This window comes from Typopeltis vanoorti, chromosome 8 (assembly GCF_054136105.1).
Source record: "Typopeltis vanoorti isolate ZY-2024b chromosome 8, IOZ_Tvanoo_1.0, whole genome shotgun sequence".
NCBI lineage: Eukaryota > Metazoa > Arthropoda > Arachnida > Uropygi > Thelyphonidae > Typopeltis > Typopeltis vanoorti.
Genome location: NC_143556.1, coordinates 35,283,333 through 35,303,621, shown reverse-complemented (window position 1 = coordinate 35,303,621; position 20,289 = coordinate 35,283,333). Strand labels below are relative to the sequence as shown.

The 20,289-nt window shown below is 37.4% G+C and overlaps 1 protein-coding gene across 1 annotated transcript in view; it reads left to right on the top strand.

Moving 5' to 3' along the window:
• Positions 1–20,289, top strand: part of LOC150103926 (dipeptidyl peptidase 2-like) — a 287,390-nt gene that overhangs the window by 206,789 nt on the left and 60,312 nt on the right. Inside the window, exons 3-4 of the mRNA XM_090396608.1 lie at positions 7,391–7,554; positions 11,102–11,237. Of these exons, the coding sequence (XP_090252734.1) occupies positions 7,391–7,554; positions 11,102–11,237 (300 nt within the window). The remainder of the gene's footprint in view (positions 1–7,390; positions 7,555–11,101; positions 11,238–20,289) is intronic.

The window sequence follows — 20,289 nt, the reverse complement described above, 5'->3', positions numbered from 1 at the left end:
AAACAGTGGCAATCAAAACAAATGGCCATGAAAAGACACACTATACTGCTGTCTTTTCATGCTGTGCAGATGGTACCAAACTGCCTCCTATGCTCATTTTTAAGAGGAAAATGTATTCTAAAGAGAGCATATCACTTGGCATTCTTGACAAAGTTCATGAGAATGGTATTTGGTTTGCAAAGATTTGGCCAGAAAGACCTGGAGCTCTCAAAGAGGTCAGCTCTGCTTGTGTTTGATGATCAGTTCCGAGCACATTTAACAGAAAAGACAAAAAGGGTTGCAGCAGATTTGTGAACACAGCTAGCAGTTATTACTAGTGGACTTACAGGTCAGCTACAGCCAATAGATATTTCTATCAACAAGCCCTTCAAAGCTCTGATGAAAGAAGAATGGAATAAATGGATGCAAAAAAGCAGGTAATAACTTGACACTGACAGGAAAAGTGAATAAACCAACCATTACTGAGGTATGCAAATGGTCCTAAACTCATGGAATAGAGTCAAGCAAGAGGTGGTTGCAAAGTCCTTCAAGAAATGTGGAATCAGCAATGCCATAGATGGAAATGAGGATGATCTCATATATATAGACAGTGACGCAGAAGATGGCAGTGATGCAGTAGGGGGTTGAAGAAAGTGATATGTCTGGAACTAATCGTGATGAAGAAAATAATATGCCCAGAACTGAGAGTGATGCATAATTCTTAGTATGTATCTTAAAAATATTACATAATTACTAAATATACTTTGAATATTTAAAAAAATATAAAATGTTTTCTGTTTTATCAATGTTTAAAATATTGATTTCTTAATTTTGGGTTCGAAAAAGTAGGTTTCGTCTTATACATTGAAAAATACGGTACACATATATATTTGCCAGTGTGGGTAGTGAAGTACATAAAGTTTCTGTTGTGTGTGTGTGTGTGTGTGTATGTATGTATGTATGTGTACACACACACACGCATGACGCACGCACGCACACTAATACTAATGATATAATAATATAAATATAATATTATTATTATTATCATACAGACACTTCCATGGAGTCTGAATACTCATCACACGAGGTACATTAAAAAAAAAACATTAAGCAACAATTATCAATGCCTGTACGATGTCTGTCTTTTTTTTTTTTTTTTTTTTTTTTTTTTTTGCCTTGAAAGCATTCACCAGCCAAGCATACATGACTGACTCTGGCAATCTATTCCACTCATTCACCACTCCTCAGACAAAAAAATCTAGTTCTCACTCCCTTGCTAACCACACCCTTACTGATTTCCATGGATGATCTCTAGTTTTCCTCGCATTATTCATGTACTGAAATATACTGAAATATTTCATCCATATCAACCCTATAAATCCCCCTAAACAACTTATATGTCTCTATATATCCCCCCCCCTTATCAGCCAATTAATCAGCTTTTGTAACACACAAATCTTCAATCTCACCTCATATGGAGCATCACACAGTCCTACCACCATCTTAGTTATTTTCCCCTGAATCTGCTCCACCTCATCCACATCTCAAAAAAAAAAAACCAAATCTATGTGCAATAATCTAGATAAAGCCTTATCAAAGTCTTATAAAGTGGAATAATAACATTATTTATGCATGTCAGGATGTTCTTCAATAACAGGTAATCCTATGACCTGCTTTAGCCACTTGTGCAATATGGTCTCTGAATTGCAATTCACTATCCACCAACACCCATAGATCCCCTGGCTTCATCAGTTCCTGGAGTACAGTCCCATCAATATGGTACACAGATGGTAATCTTTTCACTTCAGAATGCATAACCTTTCACTTTGCCACATTAAATTAGCATCCATTCTTCTTTGTCCATACTGCCAGTCTATTTAAATCATCCTGTGAAGCATCATCATCCTTATTGATTAATACTCTACCTAATTTAGCATCATCTGTAAACAATCGAATATTTCCCTTCAGATCATTTCCTGTTGATATCAATAATAATCAAATGTAAGGTTTTGAGGTTTGGGAAACATCGATGGGATGCTGCATACTCTATGGGAGGAGTTATACTGGAGGAAGTAGGGGAGACAAGAGATCTGGGGTTGATGATTGATAGAAACCTGAAGTTTAGGGGACATATTGCAAAGGTAGTAAAGGTAACACAGAGGATTGCTGCAATTATGAGAAGGACACTGACCTGCAGAGATAAGAGGGTTATCATTCTGTTGTATAAGTCTCTGATCAGACCACACTTGGACTATTGTTCTCAGATTTGTTCCCCAGGATTTGAAGGGGATAAATTAACTGTGGAAAGGATACAAAGACGGATGACAAAGATGGTTTCAGGACTGTACAAGGATAGTTATGAGGATCAGCTGAGGGAATGTGGACTGCAGAGTTTGGTGGACAGAAGAAGGAGAGGTGATATGATTGAGACTTTTAAACTGTTGAGAGGTGGTTACAGGGTTGACACTGGGGAGTTCTTTCGCTTGGTTGAACAGCGGGAAGGAGTGATGGCAAGAGGCCATCCCTGGAAGTTACGAAAGGAAACTGTGAGCAAGAGGGTAAGGAGTGCTTTCTTTGCGTGGAGGGTGGTTGAACCATGGAATGCATTGCCTGATGGAGTGGTGGGAGCGAGAACGGTCAATGAGTTTAAAGCGTGGTATGATAAACTTTGTGTTTCTTAGGGGGGGGCCACCCCTCGATGAGTCTTGACAGACTTTATGTTCTTAGGAAGGACCTCCCACGAAGAGTCTTTTGACTCTATGGAGGCCTAAATAATAATAATAAATTAAATAGTAGTGGCACAGGTACAGAGCCCTGTGGCATGGCACTAGTCACAGACATTCTACAGGACTATGCATCTGTATAGACTACCATCTGGTATCTCTCCATCAACCAATCTCTTATCTGCATCACCAGCTTCATGTCCATATCCATTTAATGTAATTTATGAATCAGAATTCCATGTGGTATCCTATCAAACGTGTTTGCAAAGTTCTACACTATGACCATGTAACCTTTAACTTTATCCAACTCAGCTGTCACTCTATTATAGAAAGTGAGTAAGTTACTAAAGCATAACTTACTCTTCACAAAGCCCCCCCCCCCCGTGCAATATCACATTCCTGAATTTTGTTCTTAATACTTTGACCTCTACTCCTGAAATGCTAATTGGTCTATAATTAGCTACATCAATCTTGAAACCACCTTTATGCAATGGGACTATTCTTACCTCCTTCCATTTCTTTGGGACTCTACCCAAGCTGAGACCCAGATTAAACAATCTAGTCATAAGGACTACCAATTCCCTAGCACATTCTCATAATACATGAGTGGATATTCCATCCAATATCATAGCTCTGCTGCCATCTAATCTAGATTCTGTAATATCCTATGTACCTCGACTTCCTCTATCCTTACTTCCATATTCATCCCTGTCATATCTATTATTGTAATATCATCACCTTGATGATACACTTGCAAAATGATTACTCAGTAATTCAACTAGTTCATCTGCATTCTTCAATACAATCCTATTGTGGTTATTCTTTCTTTTGGTTTCCACATATTGAGAGAACACTTTCGGATTACTCTTGGCTAGTTTGGCTAAGCTCCTCTCATACTCCCATTTTGTCTTACTGTACAAGTTACTTTTCTGGCCTGTGCTCTACACTACTCATGGGCTTGGTGGTCACTTGCATCTGTGAATCTTGGTCACTTGCATCTGTGAATCTCTTCCACATGCTTCTCTTTCTTTTTAACTCCTGCTTAATGCTGTAACTCATCCATTTAATTCCTAGTTTATTAATTCTCTTAATTCTTGGTATGCCATTAGCTATTTGTTCCTTCAAACAAAAATATTATATATATACATATATATATAATTAATATAATAATACAATATACAATATAATACTAATGAGCTTTTGTGGATTTGTAGGAAATAGGAGTGATGCAACAACAACTTTGTTCATGCATGGCACTGATGTGCTAGGTTTTGCAACCTTTCAAGGGAAGTTATTGCATAGTATAATGGCTGACGGGAAAATGAGAGGTCATACCTCAAAACTTTATGAAGGTCATATGAGTAAGGTGGTAAAAAGTTTTTTTTTAGAGTAGAATTCATTGGCAGAGGAATGGTGAATAATGCTTCAACACTGAATATCATCAAGTCAAGGTGTGATAGTTATTGTGGTATCTTAGTGTTCCACCTCCTGTGATGAGTCTTCAGACTCCATAGAGGCTTGGAAGTAATGCTGATACTCTCACATGTAAAGTTAATATAAAAAAAAAAGAAACAAAGAGGGGGGAAAAACGTACTGACCTCTATGTTATAGTTCTTTCAATTTTAACTGTTATGTATGCTTGTATATAAAAAAATTACCTAATCCAACTATTCCATAATTCCTATTTGGTTAATTTGTACAGTAATTCTGAAAGTGAAATTACTAAAAGACTGTCATTATTCAGACATCTGAATTGTTGGAGCTTAGTAATTGTGAACATGTCAGTTGTAAGTTTATAGAAGTGCTTGTATTTAAATGAAAGAAAAACTAAATACTGCATAATTATTATAAATTATGAGGTACCTCCAAGGAGTGCAGGACTCGTCATGGGGGGGGGTGAGAAATCTTTTATCTGCAAATTGTGTACATTCTGGCTGATTTTATCATTACATGACACCCACCTCCAGGGAGTCCAAAGACTCATCAAGGAAGGGCACCTACTCTACAGCTGTCTCCGCCACCCAGTTCAGTACAATGAACCACAACTACCATCATCATCTATACCAACGCCATCTACTGCCCACCACCACCACTAGTATTTTCACAAACAATCATAAACATCCATGCCCACGGTGGAATTTGAACCCACATCCTTTTGGCTGGAGAGCAGATACACTAACCACTCGGCCAAGCATACCGGCATTACAGTTTCCTAAATCTCCTTTTCTCCTTTTCATAATCATAACTGGAGTTATAATTAATACAATCATGTATTGAATTGATATAATACTGATTGATATGTAAAAATAACTGAATATTTATAAAATACAGGCAGTTCCCACTTTATAAATTCCAAGGTTTGAGGTTGTTGTTTTTTTCCTCAAGTACCAAGTGTCAACAAAAGCAAAAATGAATTTTATGAATTTGTTTTTCAGATTTTAAATGTTCTCATACATGCACGCACGCGCGCACACACACACACACACACACACACACACACACACACACACACACACACACACACACACACACACACACACACACACACACACAGCATTTATAAACTACATGCATAGCTGTATGATACAGTGCTACTGTGCTCAGTTTATTGACTGCAGATGACAGTCTTGATATCATCAAATTACACTGCTGTACAAGCTAAATCAGAAGCATTAAATAAAATAGCAGAAAAGGTTGATCTTAAAATAAATATGACTAAAACTAAGGTTCTTAAAATGGACAGTAAGTGGTACAAAGAAAATAAAATCAATCCACATGCAGTAGAAGTTAAGAATTTTACAACTTGGAGAAAATGTAGATACTGAAGGTGGAACTGGCAGGGATATAATGCAGAGATTGACAAATTATGCTTTTAGAAAATTAAATAATTATATGCAACTCATCCAATTATCATAATAAAACCAAATTAAAGATCTTGTAGCAATGTTAAGGCCATATTATTATATAGATCAGAAACATGGAAACGGACCAAACAAACAGAAATCTGAATTAAATAGTTTTCAAAGAAAATGTCTGTGTAAAATTTAAAAAATATTTTGGTCTCAACATATAATAAACAATGGCTTATATAAGCTATCTGAGCAAAAAATATATATATATATATATATATCACCAATGAAATTAAAAAATGCAGATGGAAATGGATTGGGAATGTGCTAAGAATGGACAGCAGAGAGATTCCAAAAGTAGTTTTGACTTGGATTCCAGAAGAGAAAAGGGAAAGTCCTGAATTAACTTGGCAGAGAATGACAGAAAATAAAAGAAGAATGGCTGTTTGGGATAGCTGAAGAGAAGCTTAATTGGTGGCACAGGACAGATGTACCTGAAAAAAACAGATCTCAACCTTATGAGGCATGAAGAGGATAAGTAAGCAGTAATTAGTTTATCCTCAATTTATCGATAATTTTCTAGGATTTTAAGAACCAGAAGAGATCATCCAAAATGAATCTTACAGAATTACTGCTTAATCAACTGACATCATTTGATCTGCTTCCAACACACAATGGAGAGCAGAAAAACGAAGACCTTATTGAAGAAGCTGAGAAAGGAGATTTAGAAAATTATTATTATTATTATTAGACACCTCCAGGGAGTCCAAAGACTCATTGAGGGAGAGTGTGCCAACAACATTGAACAATTGGTCCCCTTCCAACTACTAACCGCGCTCAAACTTACTTAACTGAGCCATTAATAACAGAGGCTCTACCAATCGACCAACATTTAGCAGTTGAAACTTTCATTCCTAAACTATAAAGTGGCTTGGCAAAGCTTTCCAGCACATGGGGGGGGAGCAGCTGAAATTTTTGAATCACAAGATTCAAATTTCGAGTTGCTACAGATTTACTAAATAAGTTGCAGTTAAAAAAGTTGCTACAGATTTAAAAACTGTTTATGCATACTATGGTGAAATTTATAAAGAAAGAAGACTGTCTGGGAAACAAATAGTTATTATTTGCTTGATTTTACAGGCTCTGCTTTCATACTTCCAATTTTTCTGAAGAAAACAATAAGTTTAATTTCTTTGAATAAAATCATTATTTAAGTATAAACTATGGTTTATACTTAAAAACCACAAAATGTTTATGCAAACCTATAGTGCATTCATCCTGTGAGTGGCCTAAGGATTTATTTCTATTTTTTATTAATTTTATAAAACAAATCCTTAGAATTTTTAGAATACAAAAATCATTTTGTATTTTTTCTTCATTTTTTGCATACTCCAGCAACCCTACTCTAGAGACCAAAGATGGAATTTTTTCAAGTCTCTTCAGACCTCCAATAAGTGGGGAAGTGGTGTTTTATACACTAGGAGCAATAAAATTCATCTCCCACTTTAGATATTACTGTTGTCAAATTTCATTATTAAGAACATAAACCCCTGTTTTTAAACATCATGTCTATGGGAAATAATGAGCATGCTCGTAAAGTGAAAACTTTACGAGCATGCTCCAGGAACGAATTAATTCAAAAAGTTAACTACATGTAGCAATTTATTTATAAAGAATATTTACTTTAAAAATATTAAAATATTTCTTTTTATAAAAGTTCTTAATTTTTCATAATTTTTAGCTGTTTCAGTTAACTAGATTCTGTTTATTTTATCTATTTAACTAAATAATCTATTATCCTTTTCTTTATTTTGCTCATCTGGATTTTGCTTTATGTAGAGATTCTATGGCAAATCATTGCCATTTGGAAATGCAAGCTTTGAACATCCATACATAGGCCTCTTAACTGTAGAACAAGCACTGGCAGATTATGCAGTCCTCATTACAAAGATGAAAACAGCACTGGGTGCAGTTAACTCAACAGTAATTAGTTTTGGTGGCAGGTAAGTGCTCTCTCTTCTCCATTACAAACAAATTATATTCAGTGAATTATTATGTGAGTTTGGTGTAACTAATTTGGAATATCTGAAACAAATTTTAATTGCTTTTAATTAGCTTTTCATTTTTCAACTGCTCTTTTCGATAAGCAGCACATATTTCGATTAAAATGTGTGGCACACAAAAACTGGCTACAGTCAGCAACACCATCTTTGATGAGTTCCAGAGTGCTAATAACTGGTGAGCATTAATACTGTATGAAAAGAACTCCATTTACTATGTTTCCACGGAAGAGCAGTGCCACACAAGCCGAACATCACAACAACAAACATGATGGCTTGTCTGGCCTGGTTCAAAGAGCATGTGAACTGGACAATTGACCAGTGGAAAATGGTACTCTGGAGCAGTGACTCAAAGTTCACCTGTTTCCAGTCTGATGGCAGGGTGTGGGTATGGAGGCAGCCTGGTGAACGCCTCTTACCACAGTGTGTTGTACCCACAATAAAGTTTGGTGGTGGAGGAGTAATGGTGTGGAGTTTTTGGACCGGGGTCACATGATTGTTGTCTGTGGTTCCATGAAGGCAGCTCGGTACCTTGATATTCTGGATAATCAGATGTTGCCTACACTGTGGAGTTTTTATGTAGCAGACCCATGTTACTATCAAGACGACAGTGCCCCATGCCACAAAGCTGCAGCTGTTATGGGATGGTATGAAGAGATGGGCATTAAACGACTACCCTGGCCTGTGCAAAGTCATGACCTCAACCCTTGAACATCTGCAGGGAAAATTGGAGTAGCAATTGAAGTCCAGAGCAGCACATCCTCTATCTGGCACTGAACTCAGTAGTGCTGTTTTGATGGAGGAATGTAGACAAATGTCAGCCGCACATTGGTGGAAAGCTTCCCTCAAAAGATGCAGGAGGTGATCAGTGCCAAAGATGGACATACCCGATATTAGGGTCCACCTGCTAGTATCAGTTGTAAATTGCTAAAGTGTCCAGACAGTTATTGGTAGATAGTGTATAATGAGGACTGTAGTGTAGTATTCCAGAATCTTAGCCTTATTATAACAAACACTTATGTTAAATTATTGATTATGCTGCTATTGCTGCATTAAAATATAATGAATTTCTTTTCCTACCATGTAAAAATAGGATATAGCTGGATGTAGGTTTTTTTTTTTTTCCTCACTAAAGGTCAGGCCAGTAGAATAATCGTTGATCAAATTAGTGTCATTTTGGCATACTGTTTGAATTGTAATGTAGCTTGTGTGTTTGTATTATTAATTTATTATTAATTAATTATTAATATATATTATTATTAAGAGAGACCTTCAGGGAGGGTCTTCAGTCAGGAGATCATCGAGAGAGGTCATACTATTTGCACCATCTGTCATACCTATATTTGAATTCATTCATGCTACATGCACACACAACATCAAATGGCAATCCATTCCAATCATGCACTACTCTATGAGAGAAAAATCTAGCCCTAACACCCTTCTTGACAGCATTCATTCTCAGCTTCCATGGATGCCCTTGTATCCTTTCCCTACCCTCCATAAAATACTGATGAAGTCCATAAAATAGTAGATTAAATATTCCATCTACTGAAATTCTATATAATCCATTCAGAAGTTTGTAAGTCTGAGTCATATCACCCCTCTTTCTCCTGTTTGCCCTCTTTCTCCTGTGTCTTCATAATCTGTATTCCACAATCCTGATATCATTTTTGACATTCTCCTTTGCAGTCTCTCAGTGTGAATGAATATTTATTTTATTTATTCAAAAAAAGTTGATCTTTCATTTAATTTAGAATTCAGTAAATTTATTAATTTAGAATTATATTTCAGTGAAAAAGTAAACTATATAACATAATCTTAATACTCACCTTGTCTTTTAAAAGGGAGTTTAGTTTTTGGTTCTTGGTACATTTATAGAAATGAAATAGAAAAAACTGTAGCATTTACAAATGATTCATATCAAATTACTTTCTAGTGTTATACTATGAATATTAAATCAGTTAGTCTGGTTTGCCAAGTAGATATTATCGCTTTTCTCCATCCAGCAGGCTATGGGGATTCAAATCTTGCAGTAGGTATAAATATTTGTGAATATCTTCAAGAGATAGATGAGTTTCGTTGCCTAGTATGAAAACAGATACCCTTTCTAGAGACTATGTTTGGTTTCTAGAATAGGATTTCTGAATTCTTCTTCACCAGCTATTTTATGTCCACTGCTGAATGAAGGCCTCCCGCAAAGTCCTCCATTCAGTCCTATCTTGAGCTTTTCTGTGCCACAGAATTCCAGCCATTTCTTTAAAAGATCATCCTTCCACCATCTCTTTCCCTTTCTGGAATACCTGCTATACTTCTCTTAATATGACTTGTCTATTGCCATTTGGATCTTTTAATGGCTGTTATAATATCTTTCACTCCAGTCTGAGCTCTGACCCAAGTATTTCACTTTCTGTCTAGAATGGTAATGCTGAGTAATGATCCTCTGGGTAATATTTTCTCATGGAAATTTTTTTCGTGGAAAATTTTTCCTCATTTTCCTCTGGGCAATCCTCAACTTGATTATGATAATCTAATCCATAATCCATCTGCTGTACTAGGAAAGCTTTAAGTTATAGTGTGCTATGGTTTTAAGCCCTTTATGGGTGGGAGTCATGCTGTTACTCTAAGCTTATGTGTGTGTCCACAAAACTTGTGAGACCTATTTAAAACTCTCAAGGTATCCAGTGAGAATCTTCCTAAGCATTGGTTGAATCATAAATTATGCACCATTACTCTGATTGTGGTATATTGGTTGGGAATTGCGGTAGACAAAGTAATAAAAATTCTCCAATGCTGATGGTGGTTAACATGTTTGCTGCCAACTACGAATATACTCGTAGTTGGTAAACCAGCTACACAAGCCAGCTACGAGTATACTCGTATGATGCTTACTGCCAGCAATGAGATTACTGTACTGACCTTGAAGAAGTGAAAATGCTTGGCTTGTGGAGCTAGCATCAGAACTGTGTATTCTCATAGATGGTATATGCTCTGCACAAGCCAACTACGAGTATACTCGTATGATGCTGACCGCTGGCAACGAGAGTACCGTACTGACTTTGAAGAAGTGAAATTGCTCGGCGTACGGGAACAGACTATGCCGAAGTAGCATGGCAGCGAACATGTTAATGAAAGGAAATATCCTGATTTTGGATATGATTTTGAACATAGTTTACATACTGTTAAATTTTGAACATAGTTACATACTGTTAGATATGTGTCATTCTAGCAGAGGTAGTGCACTACTGTGTCATACTGTATAGCTAAAATATGTTTGGCCTTCAAGTCCTCATGAGGACATGATTTTAGCCAGTTGGGCAGGTGGGGGGATGGGAGAAAGAAGGTAGTGCATTATGATGTGAAAGATAGATATATGTCTTCATTGAAACCATTGTCAGCTGGAATATGTTGTATTCAGGTGACTGACTTTTAACTATCGCTGTATATGTTAGTTTGAATAGATATTTAGAGCTCTTACTTTTTATTTGTACAGCTATGGTGGTATGCTAAGTGCTTATTTCCGCTTTAAGTATCCAAATATCGTTAAAGGAGCAATTGCAGCAAGTGCACCTATTTATATGACAGCAGGATTAATATCAGAATACTCCTTCTATGATTTGATCACTGAGGTAAATATTCTGTAATAAAAATAATCAAATTATATTTTCTACATTTCATGTATGAAACACGTTTAATAGTAATCATGTATTTAATTGACAGATATTAAACTATTCATATAATAAGAAAATTAAATTAGAATTTGTTGAATTTAACCTCATATTTAATTTAGCTGAAGGGACTTCAGCATCATCAGAGATAATATATAAGAATAATAATTATAAGAAACATGATAATATCACAACTTGCCAAACTGCTGATAAAACAGAACATCTCTATTTGTACCTAAAATGTCTCTTTGATAGAGATAAAATATTAGAAACATTAAAGTTTAATTACATTCCTCTGTACTGTGCTTCATTCCCAAATCCACATTTAAGGGCTGTTTGTGCAAACAGCCAAGCTAGTTATGCTAGCATTCTCTATTCCACCTAGAGTTATATCAGATGCCTTATTTATGCAATGTTTCTTACTAGACAAACTGGCATATTTGTTTAGATGCTTTTTCGGAATATATACATTAGATTATTTATTTATTTATTTATTTATTTTTAGAAATAAAAAAAAACTTTATTTAGGGATAAGGAATTAAAAGCTAGCAAGTAGAATGTTGTTCTAATTTATATATATTGGGTTTGCCTAGGGTCAAAGCCAGATATCTCAGAGGAGACCTCCATATAAACCTTGAAAACAGTGTGAAAAACCTACTTAGACTTCTTGCCTAATGTCATTTCTCATTTTCATGTGATGGTGTGCTCTATTAGTAGTTTTTACTAGTAGTTTTGCACTGGATGCTGAACAAATGAAGATGGACTGACAGTTTGGTTTGGGACTTAGTCAACCAAATTGTATATTGTATTTTCTTAAAAACCAGAAACAAACATGATGGTACAATAGCATGAAATGTTATGCTAGCTGGTTAAACAAGTCCTCTCCCCCAGTTGTTTTTCATCAAATGAACCAAGACAAATCATGGAAAGTCGGCTACTGGAACAAATTTAGCATTACAGAATTGTAATGAAGATGATAGGTACTGTTGACATAAGGAGTATCAATGGAAAAGAAGTCAAACTGGCAGAACATCCCAAGAAATGCCACATGGATGTAATTAGTGTTCTGAGACAAAAAAAAAAAAAAAGAAAGAAAAAAGAAATTAAAACAAGTAAGATCCTACCAAACAATAATTATAGGATGTTATATTTGGGTCATAGTGATTAGAGAAAGGAAAGAGTAGTGATAACATTCAAAGCTATACATGAAAAGGAACTTCTTGATTGGCAGGCAGTTTCGACTATAGTTATATGGAAAATTTTCAAAATGGAGAATTAGACAATGAAACTTACTTGGGCCTGTGGTCCCACAGAAGGTTCTACTAAGGAAAAAGTGAAGGAATTTATTGCATCATTACAGAACACAACTGACATAAAAAAAAAACAGAAGAGCTGATCCTGATTGAGATCTAAATAGCAAGGTAGAAAATGAATCCCAGACATGCAGAAATGTTTTAGAAAAATTGGGAGAAAAGGATAAAGTTAGTAATAATGGTAAGTACCTGGTGTATTTTTGTTCATAACATCATTAACATCATGTTTCAACATAAAGATGTGTACAAATTCATATGGAGAGAAGATACAAGGAAAAAACAAGTTTTATTGATTATGTTATCAGTTTTATTGATTATAGTGATATTTTCGTGTTAGTTCAGGAAACAACGGCATACATGGGATTTGAAATTGAAAGTGATCATCACTTTCTTTTAAACAGGATAAAATTGAATGCCACACTGAAAAGCAAAGTGTATAAGAAATCTTAAAAAGAAAATGTTAAGCAGATATTAGAGGGGGGGGAACCATAGATACAAGTATGCAAATACACACACGGACAAAGAAATTAACGTGCCAAGAAGGAAGCATGGGATTCAACTGAAATTTTATTGGTGTAATGATACAGGTGAGTGATGCACATGATGGCAAAAACAGGGCTGAAGGACAATTATAAAGGAATCTGTGGTACGCAATCTGGTCATCATCAATAGCGCATTGCACCGCCTCGTGCGGCGTTACATGTTGCAATACGGTCCGGCATGGTGGCAAACAGACACCTGATGTTGTCCTGCGGCAGACTGGCCCACATATGTTGGATGCTGTGCTCCAAATCCCGGATATTGTGGCATGGTGGGAGCTACTGTTTTCAGCTGCTCCCAAACATGCTCGATACAGGACAGGTCTGAGGAGCAGGCAGGCCATCGAAGTGTCTGTACACGATGTAGACAGGCCTGGGCAATCCGAGCCATGTGCGGACGGGCATTATCCTGCTGGTATAGTGCTCCTGGTATCCTGGCCACGAATGGGAGAATGGGGGGCTGTAGGATGTCGTCCACATACCGCTGCTCCATCAATGCGCCACGTACCACTACGAGGGGGTAATCAGCTATCGTAGGCTATGGCTCCCCAGACCATAATCCCTGCAGTGTAGGAGGTGTGGCGCTCGATAGCGAGGTCGGGATTGTGTCCTTGACCAGGGGTCCTCCACACCCAGACACAGTGATCATCTGTCCCCAATATGAAGCGGCACTCATCGCTGAAGACCACACATCGCCAGTCTGTGGCGGTCCACATCGCTCTCGCCTGGCACCACTGCAAATGGAGTTGGTGATGGTGCAGTGTTAATGGGAGCACACGTAAGGGGAGCTGGGATTGTAGATTCGCCTTCGTGAGGCATCGGGAAATGGTTTATGGGCACACAGGAGCCCCTACATCTGCCTGTATAGTGGACTGGGTCACTGTGGGATCCCTCCATGCTTGCCACATGATCCGTCGATCCTCTCTAGCGTTGGTCCTCCTGATCCAACCGGTGCTGCTCTGCCATGTGGCAGTGCCAGAACATGTCCACATCTCCCAACACTGTCGGATAGTATGGTCAGAATGGTTCATATGCACGCCTATACGATGCGCCAACCACCCTCCATTTTTCAGGCCGATGATCATGCCTCTGTCAAAGTCCGTAAGTTGCTTAAATCGATGTCTCTGGTGTCTGCATGGCATTATTGTCACTTTGTACTCTAGCTTGCATCAGCCGGTACTTTTTGCTTTAATTGACTGCACGCTAGCTTGATAAGGCTGCCAGTTCGTGCTTGCAGCGCCACCGCAGGGTGTGTGGGCATACTCAATCGCACCAAACTTGGATCATTTGCATACCACCCCGCACTCTAGCTATTTGCTTAGTTTCGCCGTTGTACCATGTTTTCTTTCAGGTACGCTAATTTCTTTGTCCGTGTGTGTATCATTCAAGGAAAAAATAAGAGCATTGTTTGCAAACAAGAACCAAACCCTGGGATCTCAGGACAAACTCTGAAGCAAACATTCATTATTTCACCTAGGAAAGCACATGGGGAAGTTGTTTGCAATAGAAAATCCAAATTTCAAGATTATTGTAAGAAGTTAGAGGTGGTTCTGGAAAAGAAGAAAGCATATCAAAAGTTTTTGATAAGTAAGTTGGCAGATGCCCAGGGAATATAGAGATAAATGTGTAAAAGTAGCTAAACAAAAGTAATGGGGAGATTTTGGTAAGAACATAGATAACAAATATCGTGAAGGTGGCAAAATATTGTGGAGGTTATTGAAAAAGCTTAGAAATGGAGAAAAAAGTGATGTAAAAGATTTAGAAATGACAAAGGTGACATAAAAACTGAAGATAAAGATATTCTGGATGTCTGGAGTAACTACTTTGAAAGATTTTTAAATGAAATAAGAAGTGACAGAATCTGAGAGTGGTAGAAAATATTCAAGAGGAATGCAATCAGAAGTATTCTCAAGGTAGAAAAAGCTAAGCAGAAGGGCAGCTTGAGTAGGTGATATTTTACCAGAAATACTCAAATATGGAGGTATAAGGTGTGAGACTACTATCTCACTTATTGGAAACCTGAAGCAACTTGAAAAAGTTCCATGTTTGGTCTCTAGAGCAGGGTTCCCAGGCTATGTAAAGAGAAAAAAAAAAAAAAAAATATATATATATATGTAGAAAGATTTTTACCTTGGGTATACTATATATTAAAGATACCAAGTAATTTTATAAACGTGGTTTTAATCCTTTTTCCCAGGTAAGTCAAGTTTGTGCCTGAACATAGTTCAGGTCTGAGGCAACTCGTGGTAAAGGTGGATTAAAACCAAGTTTATAAAATTACTTGATATCTTTAACATATAGTATACCCAAGGTAAAAAACTTTCTACATCTTTCTCTCATCCTGAGATTTTTATTTAATAAGGTCAAAGCACCTTGTGGCAACTTGTTTAGGTAAAATTTATAAGCTCTGCATTACTTCAACCTTAGCATCTCTTGGTCTGGCTTCCACTGACGAGACCTCAATAAAGGTCGAAACCGGTCTGGGTAGTGGCCCTTTCCTTTAATGCATAGCATCATACATCTCTGCAAGGGGATGTGCTTTGCATTAAGGGAGATACCAAAGGAAAGTGATCAGATCTTACTCCACCTTTACCACGAGTTGCCTCAGACCTGAACTATATTCAGGCAAATTTGACTTACTTATCTGTTTGCTTACTCTTGAGTGTTCCTAGAAAAAGGATTAAAACCAAGTTTATAAAATTACTTGGTATCTTTAACATATATATATAAAATTGATAAAAATGGAAAAAAATCCTTTGCCTGCCCATGGTACAAATGTATGATAAGTTTACTAATAACCCTAACCCTTCATTGGGTGAGAACCACCTAAAATAAACAAATAAATAAAAATAAAGGTTTACAATTTTATGGCTATGCTGTATAACTCGGAAGGCCTGGTCAGAAAGTTCCAAATGATTAGAGTAGAATTTTGAGTTCCAATTTTTATATATATATATATATAAAGCAAAATAAAACTGAACATGAGAATTACACAAGAATATCCTCTTGAGTGTTCTAGGTAAGATTTATGCAAGCCTACTTCAGAAGAGGCTAATGAAAATTGTGGAAGAGGGACTTCAAGAAGAACATGATGGGTTTAGGCAAAATAGAGGTTGTCAGGATCAGATTTTTCACTTTAAGACAAATAGTTGATAAATCATGGGCATATAATAAGAATCTGTATTTTAGTTTTGTAGGTCTCGAAAAAGCATATGGCAGGATGCCAAGAGAAAAGCTTTTCAAAAGGCTCCAGTTATACTGAAGAGAGTGCAAGAAGATAATTTGATGTAAAATCAGGTATAAGACAAGGGAGGCCCACTAAACATTTCACCAAACATTCACACAGTACCATAAATTAGAAAATTAATCTTGCTAAATAGATTAAATACTTTATATATATTCACTGCTTAGAAGCCAACAGACACTCCCATGAGCAAGGTACATTATGCCATGTAACGAGTCATGTGATTTTAGCCAGTATAAATTGGAGGAATATCATGCTCCCAAGTCAGTGCAACTGTGTCTGGGTGAAATGGCTGTGAGAAGGGGACTGATGGAGTTTGAAACATGCATTGCAATAGGATTCCATGTTGCAGGCCTATCTATTTTGCAAATTGTTGACAAATTGGGCCATCCCAGGTCAACAATCGGTGATACCATACTGAGATGGAAGTGTAGGGAAATTCACCATATTCAACAAACATGACCATAAGGCACTTTTGATATTCTAAATATCAAAGAATAATATTTAAAAACCACCATTTGTTGGCCGACACATTGAATGCAGAGTTCCAGGCACTGACTGGAACACGAATCTGCATAAAAACATTCAGAACTGAGGCTCACACCATGGATTTCCATGGTAAGACCACAATATGCAAGACCCGCATTATCTGAACCAGCATGTGGCATCGTCTTCAGTGGTGCAAAGAGCATGTACAGTGGGACATAGAAGCTTGGAAAGCTGTGTTATGAAACAACAAATCATGCTATATCCTCTACTGAGCAGATGGACAGGTGTTGCAGATACCCAGTGAAAGCCTCTTACCAGTGTTCATAACCCTAACTATGAAATTTGGATATAGTGGTGTGATAATATGGTCCTGTTTTTCTTGGTTTGGCCTGTTTGTGGTGCTATAAACATTGAACTCTAAGAGGTAGCTGAACAGCCTAGACAATGCAATGTTTCCTTCTTTGTGGTGTTTCTACAGAACTGACCATTGTCTCTTTCAGTAAGACAATGCACCATGTTATAAGCTGCTGCTGTAACTGTGTGGTTTGTGGACATGAATATCACACTTGACTGGCCTTCACAGAGCCCTGATCTCAACCCTATTGAACATCTACAGGATGAACTGGAGCATTGGATGAGGTCAAGGGATGCTTGCCCCACAACAGTCAAGGATCTCATTGCATGCCTATAGGAGGAAGTCCAAAATTCCCCTTCATCTCTGTCGTGCACTTGTTTGTGGAAAGTATTTCCTATGGGATTGCTGCAGTCATCACAGCGAAAGGAGGTCTTACATCTTATTAAAGTAGGTGTGATACCTGTTTGTTCCTCACACTATCTTGTCGATTGACTTCTTTCCAAGCAGTGTATAATATATGTATTCGTGAAAGGTTGACAGCTGAAGGTACAGTTATATGGTGCTTGCTACCAGAAGTCAGTATAGCACATTAACGCATTCAAGGGTTGCATATGATGGTTGAATAATTGACAGATCACCATGTGTTTGTGTACAAAACAGAAATAATGAATAAAAAAGGGATTATTTAATATATATATATATATATATATATATGGATAGACATCTGAGAGCCTCCTTAGCTCAATCAGTATAGATGAAGTCCTGGTCAGAAGGACCTGGGTTCGCTTCCCATCCAAGATATGACAAACTTTTATCTGGGCTCTTTCGACTAAAGGTCAGTTAGCTAGTCTCATACAAAGGTGGGGGGGAGTTCACCTGGAAACTTTTTTTTCATCCTTCAAAACAGGCAAACCGACGCCATTGACACATACTTCTGCAGTCATAAAAACTGCCCCCCCCCCATGCCAGAATCTGTGACAAGCCAGTTGGGAGTTTCCCACAGTTGCATAATCATAGCAGACCATGCACCAAGCAGGATAAAAGTGCTGTGTGCGTGTGTGTGTGCGTGTGTGTGTGTGTGTGTGTGTGTGTGTGTATGTGTGTGCTTAAGGGTCAAAGCTGTATAACTGAGAGGAGACCTCCAGATAGCCTTTAAAGGAATGCGGAGAACTGACCAGGGCTTCTGACCTAATGTCCAATCCGCACCTTCTCGTGGTGCACCCTGTTGGGTATCTACTTTGATACTGAACGAACGAGGATGGGCTGGCAATTTGGGATTTAGCCGACCAAATTGTATTCTTATTGGTTAAAACCAAAATACAAAATGATGGTACAACATGACAAAATTTCATGCCGGCTGGGGCGTCGCCCGGTTAAACAAGGCCCCCGTTGTTTTCGCCAGGGAACCAGGGCGAACAGCGAAAAGTCAGCTACTGGAACAAATCTGAAAACAATCCCCAACTCAACATCACCAGAGTTAAAGATCGGTACTATCAACGTAAGAAGCCTGAATGGCAAAGAAATGGAGCTAGCTGAGGAATTAGATAAGTACCAGATCGACATAATAGGGGTGACTGAAACAAAAAAGACCAAAACTGGTGAGATCTTTCTGAGCAATAAATACAAAATGTTATATTCAGGCAATGAAAATCAAGGAAAAGAAGGAGTAGCCATAGTATTAACACAAAATACGAAGCTAATCTTCTTGAATGGCAGTCAGTCTCAAGTAGAGTAATGTGGGCAAATATGAGAATGGGGAACTGGACAATAAGACTTATTTGTGCCTATGGTCCCACAGAAGGTTCTACTAAGGTAGAAGTGGAGGAATTTTTTGACACTTTAGAATAAGCAACTGACACAATGAAAAAGGAAAAGTTGGTCCTTGTTGGGGATCTAAATAGCAGAGTAGAAAATGATTGTGAGACATACAAAAATATTTTGGGAAAATTTGGAGAAAAGAGCAAAGCTAATAATAATGGCAAATATCTGTTGGATTTCTGCTCAGAACATGGAATGGTTATTACTAACACCATGTTCCAACATAAAAATGTGCACAAATTCACATGGAGAGAAGAGGCTAGGAATAAGAAAAGTCTCATTGACTATGTTATTGTTGATAGTGATGTTTTCACCCTGGTGCAGGACACCAGAGTGTACAGAGGATTTGAAATTGGAAGTGATCACTATTTAGTCCTTGAGCAGGATAAAATTGAATTTCATATTGAAAAGAATAACATGTAAGAAAGTTTTAAAGCGAATAAAAGTTGAGCAGCTCTCAGATGTGAACTGTAGACTAAAATACAGAAAGATTATTGAAAAGAAAATGAAAGAGTTTGAGAACAGGAATCAAACCTTAGAGATTCAGTTTCAAACTCTGAAGAAAACATTGATTGATCCTGCCAGAGAGGCATGTGGTGAGGTTGTGTGCAAGGATAAAAAATCAGAACGCCCTGGTGGATACAGGAAGTTAAAGAGGCAGTGTGAAGGAAAAGAAGAAAGCATATCAAAAGTTCCTGGCAAATAAGTCAGCTTTTACTCTTACAGAATACAGAGACAAATGTAAGAAAGCTAAACAGTGGGTAAAACTAGTTAAACAAAAGTGATGGGAGGACTTTGGCAAGAATATAGAAAATAAATATCAAGAAGGTGGCAAAATATTCTGGAGGTTGTTGAAGAAGCTTAGGAATGGAGGAAAGAGTGCTGTAAAAGGAGTTAGAGATGATAAAGGTGACATGAAAACAGGAGAAAAAGGTATCCTTGAGGTATGGAGTAATTACTTTGAAAAACTGCTAAATGAAACAAGCAGTGATGACAGCACAGTGATAAAAAACATTGACCAGGCATGCAGTCAGGAATACATATCCATATTTGAAGTAGAAAAAGCCATCAAAGGCTTGAAATGTGGAAAGGCAGCAGGAGTAGATGATATTCGACCAGAAATGCTGAAGTATGGTGGTATAAGAGTCTTACAGTGGCTGCACTGCATAGTTCAGAAAGCCTGGACAGAGGGACGAATTCTCGATGATTGGAGTAGAGCTCTCATAGTACCCATATATAAAAAGGGAAATAAAAC